Source organism: Phalacrocorax carbo, chromosome 21 (genome assembly GCF_963921805.1).
Source record: "Phalacrocorax carbo chromosome 21, bPhaCar2.1, whole genome shotgun sequence".
Taxonomy (NCBI): Eukaryota; Metazoa; Chordata; class Aves; order Suliformes; family Phalacrocoracidae; genus Phalacrocorax; species Phalacrocorax carbo.
In genome coordinates, this window is record NC_087533.1 from 5,041,080 (window position 1) to 5,057,665 (window position 16,586).

General features: G+C 53.2%; 1 protein-coding gene across 2 annotated transcripts in view; it reads right to left on the reverse strand.

The window, feature by feature from the left end:
• Positions 1-16,586, reverse strand: part of SORL1 (sortilin related receptor 1) — a 53,305-nt gene that overhangs the window by 31,450 nt on the left and 5,269 nt on the right. For both annotated transcript variants that reach the window (XM_064471034.1, XM_064471033.1), the window contains exons 2-14: positions 11,396-11,512; positions 10,965-11,090; positions 10,289-10,450; positions 8,761-8,828; positions 8,237-8,417; positions 6,169-6,270; positions 5,037-5,206; positions 4,669-4,861; positions 4,361-4,478; positions 3,765-3,838; positions 1,962-2,050; positions 1,683-1,861; positions 79-265 (exon numbers count right to left, since the gene is read on the reverse strand). In XM_064471034.1, the coding sequence (XP_064327104.1) occupies positions 79-265; positions 1,683-1,861; positions 1,962-2,050; positions 3,765-3,838; positions 4,361-4,478; positions 4,669-4,861; positions 5,037-5,206; positions 6,169-6,270; positions 8,237-8,417; positions 8,761-8,828; positions 10,289-10,450; positions 10,965-11,090; positions 11,396-11,512 (1,766 nt within the window). The remainder of the gene's footprint in view (positions 1-78; positions 266-1,682; positions 1,862-1,961; positions 2,051-3,764; positions 3,839-4,360; positions 4,479-4,668; positions 4,862-5,036; positions 5,207-6,168; positions 6,271-8,236; positions 8,418-8,760; positions 8,829-10,288; positions 10,451-10,964; positions 11,091-11,395; positions 11,513-16,586) is intronic.

Below are 16,586 nucleotides of genomic sequence, written 5' to 3' on the forward strand. Positions count from 1 at the left end.
TGTTCACTTTGAGCAATTGGTCACAGATATTTATCTCAGACTTAGAATCCAGACTAAAAGAAATTAATTGTTATTTACCATTCAAAGTCTTCCCTTGTACAAGAGCAGTTGGAGACCATGACAGGCCTGTCAAAGTCTTCCCCATTGAAACAGGTCGCATGAGGAGTCCTCCTTTTGAAAACAGTTTTATGCCCCAGTAAGCATTCATTGCCTCGCTCGTCGGAGGGTGACCACAGTTTGTAGTCGTTCTCTGTGCAAGGCACCCCTAAGAGAAACAACAAGGTCGAGGTAAAGAAAGGCACAGTCCTTGCTGCAACCCAGACCAAGGGTTTAAAGGCAAGACAGCCGCAGGTGTCCCTTGGTCGTTGCTGCTGATGCATGCCTGGCAAGGATGTGCGAAGTGTGGTACCGTGTCCTGCGCCAGCACCGTGCTACGCTCTGGGGACGTGCAGAGAGCCTTGCTCTCAGAGGAGGTGCAAAAGACCTCCCAGGCGGGAGCCGCAGGCTCCAAGCAACCCGCTCTGCCTCCAAGGAGGCTGCATTAACTTTGGCTTCTTGCCGTGGCTAGTGGCATCATGGCATCAACACCCAGGATGCTCAGAGTGAGGGGAGGCACGCTGGCACCCACCCATGCACCACAATAACGCCTGTTGCCCCTTGCCTCTCACTCGCCCTCCTCTGGCACAAAACAAGCGGTTCCCCCCTGATTGCAAGGCTCTAGCCCTGGCCCAAAAGAAAAGGCAAAGCAGAAAGCATTTCAGCTCAGAGTGCGCAGCGGCATTCAGTGACAGGAGGCAACAAGCTGCTCCATCGTGGTGACAGTGAATTTGCAATGCCTCATTTAAATGAAGTTGTTCTGGTTACCAAACAGATCCATTTCTAACAAAACGTCAAGGGAATCAGTTATAAATTTTAGTCAAGCAAATTCCTCTGCTGGGTTTAACTGCTCTTTGATTAAAATGCTGCCTCGCAATCAAAGCTGAAACGGGTTATAAAACATTCATAGGCACAAGTCTTCAGAAGGGGTTTTTTTTTTCCCGTTTTCCCTTTCAACAAATCCCTCAGTGAGGAAGGAGGGGGTGTGGGGAGAGCACAGGGGACAAAAGTGCCCTCAGCAGCTGTGTCCACGTGGACGTGAGATGCCAGGGACAGGGCACCCGAACACGGGTGGCAGCACCGCAGCTGAACGCAGCCCCGCGGGGAGTTGCCCTCTCTCCCTTGGCTTCCATGGGATGTCTGGGACAGCAGGGTCTGCCGCTGATGAGACTTGAGGGCTTCCCTCTGGGGTCTCTTTTGGAAAACAGAACAGAGGGCAAGAGCAACAAAGGTTTCCTCTGTGCCCGATTCGTATCTAGGCGCCCAATTTCCCATGCTCATCAGCGGGAATCTAAGAGCCTTAGATGACTAAATAGTTCGGTGTATAGCCTGAGGTCTCTAGGTTGATTTAGGCTTCCAAAAACCTCTCCCATACCCCCTCTTCACTCAGACCCCTGGAGATGGTGTGGCAGGATCTGACTTGCGCTCACAGGGGTGCCTGGGGCAGGCTGCGCGTCGGGGGGACCAGCTGGTTTCAGGCGAGGGCTTACTAGTGTGTAACCTGTAAAGCCATGGTGGGGAGACAGGACAGCTCTCCCACCTGCACAACCCAGCACCGGCGATGGCTCTGTGGCCCGCCCCCTTACCCAGCACGTCAGTGGTGTTGATCTGCAGTATCAGCCAGCTGTGGCCGTTCTCTTTGTACGAGCCAAAGATGGTGAATATGGTGCTTTTCTCCCCGGGCTCGGTAAGCAGGCCATACACAAACACCGGCTTCTCCGAGAAAGTGAATGTTTTCCAGGTTTCCCCTTCGTTTGTGCTGTACCTGCAGAAAAAGAACTGGGAGAGCTGCCCGCCGCAGGTCCTGCCTGCTGCAGGTCGCTCTCTCCCGGCCCCAGCCCCAGTCCTCTTGCTCTGCCACTTACTTGAGCTGGTCGGTCTCGGTGCCTTGTGCGATGGCCACAAGAATGCCACCGTGGTCCCCCCAGGTGTAATAGTGGGGTCCAGACAGTGCCTGGAAGAGAAAAGGTGCTGAGGGGTGCATCAGAGCTGTGCTGAATTAAGGGACAAGCTTGGCTGGAAAGCATGCTTCGTCAGAAACGCTGCCTGACCCGTACCAATGTTTCGGGTCGCCTGGACTGAGGCAAGTATCTGGAGGCGCCAGAGATTCAAGTGTTTATGGGCCAACATCTGCTGTCAAGAGCAGCCAGCCCAATTTCAGTGAGCGTACAGCTGTGTTTAAGAGCAGCGCTGCGCCCCGGAGTCTCCTCCTCCTGTGCTGTGCGCAGGGAAAGAATTAACGGACAAAGTGCCATTACACGAAGCCACAGTCAGTCGCTCCCCCCTCAGCCTGCAACTCTTTGCTGTGTCCGTGAGGCCTTCCTAAGATCGCAGATAAGCGTTGGTTTTCAGGCTGTAAGGTTTTATGAATGCTTAAAGAGAAATGGGGCCACGGCATGCAAAAACCCACCCCGTAGAAAGAAACTTGTATTTCACGTTCACCTCCAGCTCCAACACAAAGTAACCTTTGCTTTCCTATCTGGGGAGCCCAGCGCAGCTCAGGATGGAAACAGAGAGCTTGTATGTGCCTGAATCTGCTGACAGTACGTGCTAACGCGCTTGGGGATGTTCTTGCACGGGGTATGGAATGCATTGTTTCTTTTCTGCGCTTTGAGACCGTACCAGTGATCTGGAGAGCAATGAGCCTTCCAGCCCACTGCTTGCCAAAGCTGGGAGGAAGGAGTTGTGTTACTGCTTCCCAGCTGAAGAACTACGCTGCTGGGTCGTTCTGCACCTTCGTTCGTGATACAAAGGGCCTGGATAAGTCAGGAGCTCGGCATTGTTAACTGTGGGTCAACGCTTCCTTGGCATGTTTTAATTGCACTTCAATGCAAACCTGCCTGCGAGCCGGGGGAGCTTGGCACCTGAAAGTCCTGGCTTTTGGATACCCTCTCCTGGCTGTGAACGCTCCTGCCTTGCTGCAAGGCTCCAGCAGGGAGAAACAGCGGGTCCCCACGGCCACTCCCCAGCTGAATTTCGGAGGCGCCTGCTCTCAGCTAGGGCCAGCCTCTGAACCACGGTCGGCTTTGGCAGCATCCAGACCTGTGGCGTGTCCCCACCGCTGCTGCAGCTGCCCAGACGTTAACCCAGACCGCGCAGCACTTACAGGAGGAAAAGGAGGCAGTTTAATTCACGGGATTAAATAGCTCACAGATGTTGAAATACCATGTTACACTCGCAGCAGAATGCACAGGCAGACCACAAATACTGCCGCAGACCAGAACACCCACTTGGTAAACAGCATCAAACTCCTCATAAACCAAGGGCAACATCCCATTTTTCTGGAATCTGCCAGAGCCTCTCCTGACACTCCTACACACAAAGTCCTGGCTGTCAGTCCTGTCCGAAAGGGGCCAGATGCCCATGCCAGAGGCAAGTCCTGCCAGCTGAAGAAAAGAAATAGAGGAGGGAGCTCTACTGCATTTGAACCCACTGCCTTCACCACGAGGCTCGTCTCCATGCCAACCCACGCCCGACCCTTCATCTAGAGACCTTTTAGCCTTGGTCTTAAGGGACGTTCAGCACCTTCCAGCTACAGCTCTTGGATGCATATGTGGAGGTCACCTTTAATGCCCAAAGGCTGCACGTCACTTATCCACATTGCTGCCAACGTCCTACCTGCTGCAGCACTGCCTTGGCTGAGCTGGCAAGCAAAAGAGCAGCCTTACCTCTCTCCACCTTGCTCCGGCACTGCTTGAGACATAGACGTTGGTTTTCCTTGCCATGTTCTTGCCAATGGAGCCTAGGAGAACAGGAGAAATCATTCTTCTTGAGGAGTGCAAAGCAATTGCTTAACATGAAGCCAGGCACCTCTAAACTAATTTTATCTGTGAGCAAAATGACAATGATTGAGGAGCTGATTCTTCACACTGTAAGCTAACCTTTCAAAAGCGAATATTTTAAAGACTGTTACAAGTTTCAAAAGCAGCTGGGGAAGAACCTGTGGCTAGAAACATGTTCAAAGAAACTGTGCAAATGTTTTTTTTCAGTAAAAGAGCGAGACAAACAAGAATTTCTGTATGTTCAAGAAACCCTCCATGTGGATAGTGGTAGGAAAGAGGATCAGAATAAAGCGGGCAAGCTTTCTCGTGTCGCTGCGCTGCAGTAAAATATACATGCTGTAATTACTGTACGGGGACTGCAAAACGTACAGTTTAATTGCATTTTTGTAACCTACATATACAAACTAGAGGCTGCCAAGTTCTTCACGTCCTGACAACAACGCGCCCCAAGCCCCTGCGCGGTTGCGGAAGGAAAGGGGTACCGGTGGCGATGATCAGTCCTGGTGCCGACTCCTTGGAGAGAATGGGCATCCTACGCAGCTGGAAATTAAGCAGCTGGCTCAGGCGCTGGGCCAAGTGGAGAGAGCAGCCCTGAGAAAACTGGGAAAGCAAAACACAGCGGCATTAAACCTTTGTCCTGCACTCACCCATGCCCATGTCCCACCTCATCCAGCCCTCTCTGCTTGGAAAGGCAAGGAGAGGCTCCCTCGCAGTGGGATTGACATTTCAGCCTCTTTTGCAGGGGGCTTGTCCCGCGGTCACTCCCCTGCCCCTTCCTGCCCCACGCTACCTCGCAGTCTATCTGCTCCCCGTAGTGCGTCTGTGCCGGGGGCTGCAGCAGCTCCCAGGTGCCCCCCTTGTCAAAGGTGATGACGGAGCGCATGTTCTCCTCGCTGAAGGAGCCGTTGATCAGGGTGGCGATGTAGACGCCCCGCACGCCTTCGACGCGATGGAAGTCCGCAAAAGGCTCGTTGGCAAAATACCTGCGAGGAAATGCAAAGCTGGGATCAGTGAATCGCAGCCTCCCTGGGTCTGGGGAGCGGGAGACTCTCAAGCCCAGGCATCAGGGCAATGCTTTGATCAAGCACAGCCAAAAACTGCAACGACTTTGGCCAATATTCTCATTTACTGCAACCAAATAGGCACGTCCCCCATTACCTGACCAGAGTGTCGCTTCCAGCTCCTCCCGGGCTGTAGTAGAGCACATTTTCTAAAGACAGGGAGAACTTCAGGCCTTCTGCCTCCGAGATGTAGAGGTTGGTACGGTTGTTGTCGTGGCTGACACACACAAATACCTGGTCCTCTGAGGCATCAGCAACATAATACTCCTTTGGGATGTAAATGACAGGCGAGCAGGCTCCATATGTATAGGCATACAAGCAGGGTTTACGTACAGACTAATTTAGCATTTCCTTTTAGCTAGCTGGAAGTTAATCCTTCCCTCCACCCATCTGTACTTTTTCCACTCAGCAAGCAGGTATCTTCCTTCTGCTTTTTCTTTTGTGTTTCTCCTCTAGCAATTGCTATTCCTCGCCCTCCACCCCACACAACCCACCGGCAAAGTTCCCTAGAAGCGGCACCAGGTGCCAAGCCCTATATACGGTGCTGGATTTCTCACCGCCTGGACCCCACGGAGGAGAGGGGCGTCCCACAGCCAGGAGCATGCCCCGTTGCTCTACCAAACACCCAGCGTACTTCTCATGCTCTCCTTTGTCCCTGCCAGCCTGGGGACACCACAACATCTCTGGTTCATGGATCACAGACTCTTTGCAAACCCTGTCTGTCCCCCTAGGCTTCCTCTGCCTGCAGAGAAGATGGATGCTCCGGGCCATGCCGGTGGAACCAGCCTGTGCTCAGCGACCTAGCACCCCATGAGGAAAAGCAAGGTCCCTAAAGCAGAGCAAAAGCACGGGGCACTGAGATCAGCCCCTCTCTGTGTATCTGGGCTTTACTGCGAGCCTCCATCACCAGTGCTGGAGGAAGTTGGTGACTGTCTCTTTCCAGACAGCCTCACACCCAGGACAGTACTGGCCCTGCACAGTGCTCTGGGTACTTCAGTATTTCTCCAGAGGCATAAATTGCTAGAATAAAGTACCATCATGTAAACCACAAGATCATCCTAACATGAGCTTTTGCTCAGCCAACTCCCCCCCAAGCAGGGTCATACAAAGTCCCTTCCCAGCTCCAGCTCCTGCAGTGTTTGGTGAAACATAGAGAACTGCTCTTGACATCTGAGGGTGTCCTTGGCAAAGGAAGAAGAGAGGAGGTCTTCTCGGAAGTCACCACTTACCTTAATTGGATGCTTGGTTATAAACTGTGCCACGCGCATGGGCTTGCGGTTGAAGGAAACCCAGAGCTGGACTGAAGGCGGCTGCGAGCTGCCTAGCAAATGCTGCGGCAGAGCAGAGGGACATGTTAGCAGTAGCTCTCACCCTCGAAATCACCCTCATCTCCAGCAGCGGCCGAAAGGCACTCCAGGCAAACCTGGCGAACCCACAAACCACGTGCCTGGGACTGACGGTGGGGAGCAGCACTCCCCACTCGTGGTTTATATTGCCGCAGACAGTGCTCGGCAAGGAGAGAAACTGCCCTTTCTGGCTGGTCGGGTAGAGGTAAGGAGGCTGGTTTTAATTCCTCCTCTTTCTGCAGAGCAGTCTCTCCTTTCCTTCCTACTTTTAATGATTTGCAGAAAATGAAAGATGCCAGTGCAAAGCCAAAAAAGTAAAAACTGGGGACAACCTACTTCATGTCGGATGCTAATGGTATGAAACTAAGCCCAGATTTAGGCTCCAAAAATAAGTGGCCTGGTTTTCCCAGGCTCCGTATTCCTAAGCAACCATGCCTCCCACGAAGAGGAGCAGAAGCCAGAGTCCTCTGTGGCTCTGCCACCCAGCCTGTCTCTGCTCTCCAGCACCACTCCTGCCATGGCCAAGGTTTGATGCAGGTGCCTGATTCCAGACCTGGGGATATAATTTCTAAATCGGGGGTTTGCAGCCAGGCCAGCCCCCCTCCCAGCTTCTCTGTTTCCCATTGGTCTTTGCCTCAGCACGGAGTACGGGCGATTTCAATGTCGATTAGCGTAACACCAGTCTTTAGAGTTGTAGGAAGAAGCATGACAGTGGGCTCTGTCACCCACGAGCCTTCCAGAAGCACAAACAACTCTGAAGAACCCCCAAATTGAGCTCATGCTTGGAAAGGTCCTGACTCAAACCCACCTCATGCTTTCAGGACGCTGCCCCATGAGCCCGGTGGCTTCTCTGCAGAGTCATGGACCTTCTCCCGTGTTTCACCCAGCCCCACTAGCAAGCCTAGATAAAACCCTCTGCAAACCGCAGCAGGCTTCAGGTCAGGCATAGCGCCAAGGGGATGGGCCCTAAGAGTTGCAGGCTGTACTACCACATGCAAGAGCGACTTTGGAAAAACTGGAAGTGCTCTGCAAACACATCCCCTGTCAGCGTCGGACACCACTGCAGCTGCTCGGGTGGCCGAAGATGACATGCTCACCACTTACTGCCTAGGAAACCCTACATGGCTTTGCGAGGAGTCACCCTAGATGGCAAAGGTTGCTCCTTAAAACAGACTCGATGGCAGCAGCAGGGGGAAAAGCAATGCTGGCATCTTCTAAAAAGAAAACCACTCCTCAACTTCTAGAAGGAATGGGACTCGATCCCTCTGGTGTCATGTCTCTGATCACCTATAAAGGACTTGCCCTCAGTGAAACCTTCAAAAAGTATGCGGGGACCCTGGCTGCAGAGGGACCAAAAGGCCACTGTCGCTCACCCGCATCCTCTTTCCTAAGGAAAGCAAACTGAAAATCCAGCTCTTTTATCAGGCTGGAGCACATCAGGCTACTTGGACCTAGTCCATGTTTGATGGTAATCCTCTCTGACAAGCGGCCTCCTAACCACTGAGCTGCCGGAGCCACATCCCCCCCTTCCCCTGCCACCCCCGCCTCGTCTGCCTTCCCAGGCATCCTGTGGTTTTCCCCGCGACCCAGCATTTTGCAGTCTGACCTATTTCTGCCCAGCCTGCTGAAGGCAGGCATACGGAAACACCACCGCTCCGAGCCCTGTTGGGAGAGCAGCACTGGTAGGTGTTGCTTCATCCACAGCAGCGCTCTGTCAAGTGGGGAAGGCAGCTGCAGGCGGTCTGAGCAACACCTCCACAGCAAGCTAAACACGAGGTCCGAACGCTGCGAGGTACAGCAGTGAGTAGCGTCAACCCCAGCAAACGCTCTCGCTGTGCTTTAGGCACAGGTCCCGGCTGAAAGCAGAGCTACTGCCTGCTGTGGCCATGGTGGTGCGGTACCAGAGCCCTGACTGACACCCTTGGCAGTGAACTGCTCGCACGGTACTTACCACGGACTTTGTTGCAAACATGTATTTGTCCCTGAGCTGGAAGTCTTCAACGTCTTCCAGGATTACTTCTTTATTTTCTCGGCTTTGAAAGAAATCAGTGCTGCGAATAACAGTCGAAGTCCCAGAAGGCTCGTGCCGCTCGATGTACACTGTATTTGGCTTATCGTAGGGCTCAACTCCCCTAGTAAGAACAAAAAAGGTACTGGTGTTATTTCTGAACTCTCAGAGCAATGCAGAAGGCAGCGGGTACCAAGGAGCAGGATCTCTTTCAAGAGATGGGGTGGGTGTGCAAGAACCAGGGGAACGTGGAGTGCCCCTTGGTGCCTCTGCCAGTGGCTTTCTCCCATCACACCACGGTGCCACATCCCCACGGCACAGGGTCTCTGCTGGGTGAGGGGAGCAGGGGGCCAGGGCCAGAGCATGCTTTGGTACCCGGGTCCTTCATCTGCATAGGGCAGCAAATGAGGCAAGAAGTGAGCGAGAGAAGACAGGAGCTGGGCATAACACACAAGTGCGATACATACCAAGAAAAAGACTTCACGTGTTCCTGAATCATTATCCAGGTCTGGCCGAAATCATCCGATTTCCAGAGCTGCAGTAACAAAAGAGATGCCAGTGGGACTGGGCAACCAGACAGACCCAATCCTTTAAGACACCCAACCTCAGGCAGCAAAGGCAGGGCGGATGTGCATCCATTGCAAAACCGTGAACTGCTTTGATGACTTCTCTTTATGTGGCACCTACGCAAAGCAACAGCAATCTTTCTAGCTGCAGGAGAATAACCTGAACCAGAAAAAATTGTGCTTAAGACTCCTACCAGAAGGATTTCCCGCTGTCTGTTGTTCCACCTGGTTTTACACTAACTCAGACATAAAAATAAGTTGTTATAACGTACTCGTGGAGTACGTTAGCAAGGGTAAATATCAGGGCAGAGCCATCTCCCCCTCGGAGGCCATTACAACCCCCAGCACAGCAACATGCTATTGTTGCAGATCTGTGAGCATCAGTAAGGCAAAGGTCAAGAGGAGAGATAGTATCTTTCATTGCACCAATGAAAGCAACAGCAATAAACATGCCGCCCCGCAGACACATCAACCTCTCTGTGGATCCCGTCCCTCGAAGGGCACGTCTCCCTAAAACCTGCATGTCTTTTTTTCCAAGTGCTATGGTGGCACCCGAGCTGCAATTTTTGCCTCTTTTTTGCGGATATGTGGATATTGCCAGCCAGACTTCAGCCTCAAGAGTCAGTCCAGCAGCCCGCCCAGGGAAGGCACCGCTCCTTGCCAGCTCTGTCCCCCCAGGAAGGCATCAGCAGTGCCCAACATGCACCCTGCTACGACCAGGCTCAGAACAGCACGGACTGGGCAGTACTCTGTCCCAGCTAAAACCATGACACCTGCTTAACTGTCCCCGTTCACATGTTGGGGGATGGTTGTTTCCCCTCCAGGTTTTGCTTATGCTGTGTCTATCTGAAGGTGCTATAATTATTTACAAACTTTACCCAGAAGCTCCAGGGGGAAAGAAAAAAAAAAAAGGTGTTTGTTTTCAAGAAGCATTTTGTTATGCAAGACCTAAAGCCAAACCACATGCCCGCACGAAATACTGCAGAGGTCAGTCCTGCCTCAGCTGCCAGCACTCCGCGGCGAGTTACGACCGCAATTGTTGGGGAGATCGATTCGGTCAGGAGCAGTGCGGATGAAGGACCAGCATAAATGAAGGAAAACGAAAAGGAAGCATTTAAGGTGGCCAGCCTGTAGGTACTAAACCCTCACTGCTCCAGAGGTCACAAACCAGGCTGATCTGTAAGAAAGGGGGTGTCCTGGCCAATCTGGAGCAGCTCTGTGTACAGTAATCTATGATTAGCAGCTCTGTGTACAGTAATCTATGATTAGACACCCTGGATGGTCAAAATATGAACCCATGCGATGCTAGCACCGGGCAGGGTGGCTCTCGGCATATCGTAAGGGCTGTGGGGCGTGTAACGGGCCAGGGGAACGCCACAGCAGGGTAGAGGCAGGATGCTGGCCCTCCCGTCTAAGTGGAAGTGTTCACCTGTTTTTTAGGGTGAGACCTGTCAAAGCCCAAGAGGAGGTTGGGGTTCTTGCTGTGCAGGAGGAGGTCTGCTGCTCTGAAGGGAATCGAGAAGCCCTGAATATTGTTGCAGAAATCGGTGGTGATCCAGAGGTACGGGACGAAGGCGTCCATGAAGATATACTGCGAAGAGAGGGACCAACAAGGAAGAAGGAAAACAAGTGGTCAGCCTCCAGGAGGTCAAAGCAGAGCTCAGGCTAGCAGTAAGAAAGGCACACATCCTGGGGGAGCCTTTGGGAGGGCAAACTCTGGAGAGGAATTTGCCTGCCCCAGCCGCCCCATCTCCCGCCACTCTCTGATGCTCCCAAACATCGCAGAGCTACGGCAGCGTGCCTGGTACATCTTGCCTCTGCCCCAGGGACCCCCGGGATGGCCCGAGGGGCTCTCCCAGGAAGCAAGAGCACCGCGCAAAAACCTTCAGTCCCTGTCTGTGGCAGGGACCCATCCCTCCTCGCTGCCGCAGCAGAAAGGCCCATGTCAGCACTTGCCCTGTGCAAAGGCAGATCTTCAGCACGAGCCACGGCCGCACACCCAGTTCCCCTGGCCTGAGGGCCGTGCCGTGTTCATGCTATCAGCAGCGATAAAGCGTTGCTGGCTCGCGTATGAGCCCCGCCGGCACCAGCTGCTGCATCCTCACCCTCTTGTTGTCGGCCGGGCTGTGGTAGAACTGGGCAATGGCCACCTCACTGCTGTTCCCCCCGCTAAAGCTGAACTTCTCCGAAATCTTCTTAAAACTCTTCCCGTAGTCATAAGACACGTAAACCTGCAAAGGAGAAGCCCCAGTGTGAGAAGTGCAAAGTTTTTGTTTCTCTTCTAAGAGATTTGGTAAAAGTTCAGAAAACTACAGGGGAGAAAAGCCTTAGAGATTGCCTGAGTCAGCCTTTCAGGGCTCAAACCCATGAGGCAACACAGAGGATATTAAATTCTTTTTTTCTGCCTCTGAACTCAAACTTACAGGCCTTTCTTTCATCTTCCCAGCACACGAGAGAAAGGCAGGCTGGTGCTCGGCAGCTGCCAGCACGGAAGCAGAGAAGGGGCCCCAGGACAACGTCAGGTTACGGTACTTACGTCGCTGTTTTTGGGACCCAGCAAAGACAGGCTGTCTCTGGCCAAGGCCACGATCACGTTGCTCCTCTCTCCCGCCCAGTGAACAACCATCTGATTGTGGGAATCATTGAGGCTGACCTGCAACGCCAAGGAAGAAGGCACCATGAGCAGGGACAGCTGGAGAGCAGCTGCCGACACCTGCTCGTATTGCTCCTCCTCAGAAACGCCGGGTTTGGGGAAACTCATTCAAACCACGGCTTTTCAGACCTCAGGAGGTCCAGGAGTTGCACTATTGGGCACGTTGGGGTAAGCTCTGCTCCTGCCCGGAGAGCTAAGATGCAACAGGATGGCCCACAGCTGTTGGGTGTGCACAAAGGGCTTTATCTTTCCACCACCACTTTCTGAGGTTGCTGTGCCTTCATCCTGCTCCCAGCTCTCGCTGGGAAAGCATTGAAAGCCCCCTCCACCCCATTTTAAAGTGCGGCCGAGCAAACCGGTGGCCGTGTGCCATGACAGGGGTTGGAAACCTCTGCCAAGCGACGGGGATTATGCAGACAGTGCCACCGAGCCAGGGCTGCCGTCACTTATACCAAGGCCACCACAGCAAGGTACTCAAGCCCTCACTGCAAGCCACCAAATAGTTAAAGAGAAGGCTTCCCTGGGGGGGTGACGTTCGAGCATGGCCCCACGTAAAGCAGCATCTCTCATGAACGTGTTGGCAAAATGCGTGTGCCTAACAGGGTTAGGTTTCCCTTTATTATTCCTCGGAGAAATAGGATTCAGGGGACAATGAGAATGAAAACTAAACCCAAGGATAGAGAAGTGATTTCAAATCCAGGCTGATTAGGCAAAGCGACACAGTCAGAGTCACCTTTCTACAGTGATTTCTTCTGTACCCAAAGGGACGTGCTGGTTTCCAAAACAAACGCAGTCATACACAATCCTGTTACTCCCCATGAGCGTGTTGTACCTGGCAGCGCTGTAACAGCACCGGTCGCGAAGGGCCGGTTTCTATGGGGAAGCTATCGCAGCATCACTGCAGCGGGAGCTGAAGCTGCAGGAGCCTCTGAGGAAACCCAGTGCCCATAGCGACTGCTGCCAGCGAGCGGGGATGGCCAGCCTCGCTGGGGAAGCCGGGTGAGGTAGCTCGGCAGCGGCCGTAGCTCGGCCAGGGATGGGCGCCCCGATCGCTGCGGCAGCAGACATGCGTGCCTGAGCCCCTGCACGCCGCTGCAGCTCAGCTGACGGCTGGTAACCCTTAAGCTCATGGCCTTGGAAAGCTGTAAAAATACAGGGCTAAGCCTTTCTTTGGCCTGATACCCTGTGGCTCCCACTGACTCCAGGATCAGCGAGGAGCACCGCCTGGGGCAAGGGTCCGGTTTAACCAGCAAGTAAAACAGTTGGAAAAACAAGGTCTTTATTCTGGAAGGGGGGGAGAGTGAAGCAGAAGCCCTCAAATCCCTCTTATACAATAGGCTAACACAAGGCAGGGAAAAAAAAACCAAAACACATCAAAACCTGGTAGGGAGGCAGTGAGCAGCCCCCAGGGCCAGTGCCCCCTGTTGCACCCCCATCTGCCTGCCAGAGACCCCCCCCACCGGGCAAACCACACTGTTGCACCCAGACAGCAAGCGCGGCAGAGATTTAGGTCAGGCAGCAGCATCAGCTACAAAGCAAGCCCGTGGTAGCCTTGCACACCCGCTGGAAAAAAAAATAAAGCGACACTGTTTGAGGATGCAGGGAAACAGGGTGGAGAAGAAGGAATTGCGTATGCCCACTGAGACGGCCAACGTCTAGCCTCAGGTCTGAAATCCAGAGCAGCACTGCAGTCCCAGCCCCCATCCCCATCCCCACCTTTAAAAGCAGAATAACCCCATCTAAATCTCCTACATCTATGTTAAGTTAGTTTGGGTGACAGCGTCTTTGGGTTCCTAGCTGTGCCCGGGCTGAGGTCACTGGTTTCAGGCAAAGGGCTAGGTTTAATAGCCTGTCTAGAGCTTTGTTTTTATTTGAGGGGGAACAGAGAGGGGGACCCCATGGTTGCAGGAGGACTCCTAGCTGCGCCTTGCTTTAACCTCAGCAATAAACCTCTACAGCTTTATTTTCTGTGAGCAAAAACAGACAGCAAGCCCCTGAGAGACCCCTCCTCAGAGCAGGGAGACGTGGGAAGGGTAGTAAAACCCAAAGCCCAGGGGTACTGTGTTTGGGCTTAGAGGAGCCTGCTGAGCCTCGTTAGTCATTAGGAGCCATGTGACCTCTAGCAGCCTAATTAGGGCAGAGCCCCTATATAAAGGCCAAATTGGGCACAAGTAAGGTTTGGCTCCCTGGCAGGAGGGAGGAAGAGCAGCGTGGAGTGCCTACGGGCTGTGCTCAGCAGAAAGTTTAGGAGAAGCTACCAGAAGGATGCCTTACACTGTAAGTCCCCTGGGAAGGGCTCCTGTAGCAGTGTCTCAGGCTTAGGAGCCTCACATGTTTGTCTGGGCTGGTTCCCAGTGCGGGAGACCCCAGCTGGCAGCTCTGCTATGGTCCTTTGCCGCTTTGTGGGGACCCAAACGACTCAGGGAAGCAACACATGGGACTCGGAGTCGCTGCTGTCCAGGCAGCAGCACTACATTGTGCCCTGTGTGAAAAGCACCTGATGTGCCATTGACCAGGATGGCTTTTGTGAGACAGCTTTGCAGTAAGGCTGCTGTTATCCCTGACATTAGTAACCCTGCCCTGCTGGCTGAGATGAGGCCGGAGCCCACTGTCACAGAGTCCCCCACCTCCCCTGACAGGGGAAAGTGTCCTCAGAATTGGTTTAACCTATGAATGGGCAATGGCTGGTGCCTAATGGAAACAGCATTTAGCATAAATTCTACTTAATGGGGAAGTGTTTTGGTCTTTGCCAAGTGATTAAGTGTATATGAAATATGCATGAAATTCTAATTTGTCCTCCTAATACGTAAGGTGCCAGATGAAGTCCAGGAGCCAAGACATAGCAGAGGCTGCTTGTAGCTCTGTTAGCTAATGTAGTCAATGCTGCTAACTTTGCTCTCACTATATACTTGGTTTTTGTTAATAGTATCTTCCAGTAAACGAATCCCCCGCAGAAACAGGGTGAGAAGACAGCCCCCAGAGCTGCTGTCCCGTGGGAGCATGGCCTGGAGCAGGCACGAGCTCCCGTGCAGCTCCAGGGGTGCAGCTGGAGTCTGAGCGTGCTCTGGCTGGGCTGGGAGGGGGAATGCTGTCTGCGTGCGTGGTGCTGTGCTGAGACAGTAGCAGTGCCTTGCCGAGCCTCTGAAGGTGATGACTGCTGCTAGGTGAGCAGACCCAGGCACATAGCACGCAATGCTGAGCTCCTCGAGCACCCAGGGCCAGGGGGAGTACCCCAATCCCAAGTCCCTAGGCACCTGCAATGCCTAACTGCCAGCTCCCCTTCCCATCGCGTCCCTCTCGGTTGATTATGACCAGAATTGAGAGGTCAGGGCAGGGATTTTGGTTGTCAAGCTCAGCAGAGGTGGCTCACCCCTCGCACATGGCAAACTGCAGCGTTAGTGAAAGCCCTGGGCTCCAAAACCGTGCAGGCTAGCTAGGAGGTGAGTGACTCCAGCGTGGGCACCTCACTGTAGCTACTCGTTTGGCTGCTGGCAGGCTAGGCAGCAGTATCTCAGGCCTTTCCATCACTGGAGGACTCTAAATCCTCGCCCTTGAGCCACCAGCAAGGCTGAGCTGCTCTGTGTAGGAGGTGTAACTTCCCTGTGCAGAAATCACACCGTTAGCTGTGATGAACTGCAAGCAGAAATATTGCGCGCTTGCTGACTTGTAAGAGCACCTAGCACCCGTGCACAGTGACGAGTGTCAAGACAGCATTAGGGGCTATTCTGGGTGCCGAGTGGGCTTGGGAGACAGCTGTGTGCGTCAACAGCTTTGCTCTGTCGAGAATTAATGCGCTAGCTGCAGGACTCAGACCGCAGCTCGACCCAGGCACTTGCTATTAATCAGGGAGCGATGTGATGCGACTACTCGGGGGCTGAGGCTCGATGCTGTAAAATTGGGGGTGTGCAGAAAAAAGACTCCTAGGGATTATTCACGTGTTTTCTCTCCTGGTTATGTAATTGAAAATGGGATGCCCACAAACAAATGAAGTTCCTAGGAACTTTTTAAATAGTTAATAGATTCTTACTACAGCTCGATAAGCGAGGGTATCAGAGAGCAACAGGCCTCTGTGGCCGTGAGTGGCTGCCAAAACCGTTTGTTTTGCCAGCAGCTCAGATCTTGGCTTGGAGGCTGTCAGGAGATGCTTGCAGAAGAAAAATCAGCTAAACATTTTGTACCCGGTAGCCAGGGGAATGAGGATGGGGCTAAAGAAAGCTATTGCTGAAAGGGGTCAGAAGCAAAGCCGCAGCTTGGTTAGCACAGGGCTTTAAAGGAAAGGTGCTCTAACCAGGCTCCTCACCACTCCAGCTTGCAGGGAAGTGCCAGGCCTAAGCATCCCTGTTTCCTCTGCCTCCCTGGTAAGGCTTATGCAACAGCCCAGCATCGCCCCGATGAGTCAAGTGTCACGGGCGGCTACCGCGTTCCCGGCACGCCGCGTTCCCCGTGCGCTCCCACTAAAGCTTCATTACTGTACCTTCTGCTCTGCTCCCGAGCATCTGTTTCTAGCCCTGCCATGATATTTTAAAATACAGTCTGTGCTTGCCGTAGCACTGCTTGTGGCTTGGACTGAAAATGCCAGGGTCTGAAATCATTGATATGAAACACGGGTGACTCATTTCAGAGAGTGCCAGGCCCATGTTAATTTTGTTAATACTGAAATCATCTGCTTGCAGGGCTGTTTTCTCTCTGCCACCACCAACAGAGTTCTCTGTTAGCTATTGTTTCTAGGAGAAAGGAAAAGGACAAGGGAGGGGGAAGACTGGGGTTGAGGCAGGAGCCCTGTTTACCCCAGAAACAAGTGGGTCCCTTGGCAAGAAGGTCCTGGAGGTGGGCTCTCCTTCTAAATTGATTGGGGGGGGGGGGGTAATCAAGTCTCCTGCAACAAATTTGGATAAGCACTGATGAAAGTCACTCCCCCATAACCAAGGCACGGAGGAAGGCTGCAGAAAAGGTCTAAAGCACTGCTGGTGAAGCACACCACGAGCTAGTAATTACAGCTACAGAAACCTTAAGTGACGCCCCTGGGACACTGCAACGCTTGCTTAGTCCAACAGCAGGATTTGTGAGGAACCTG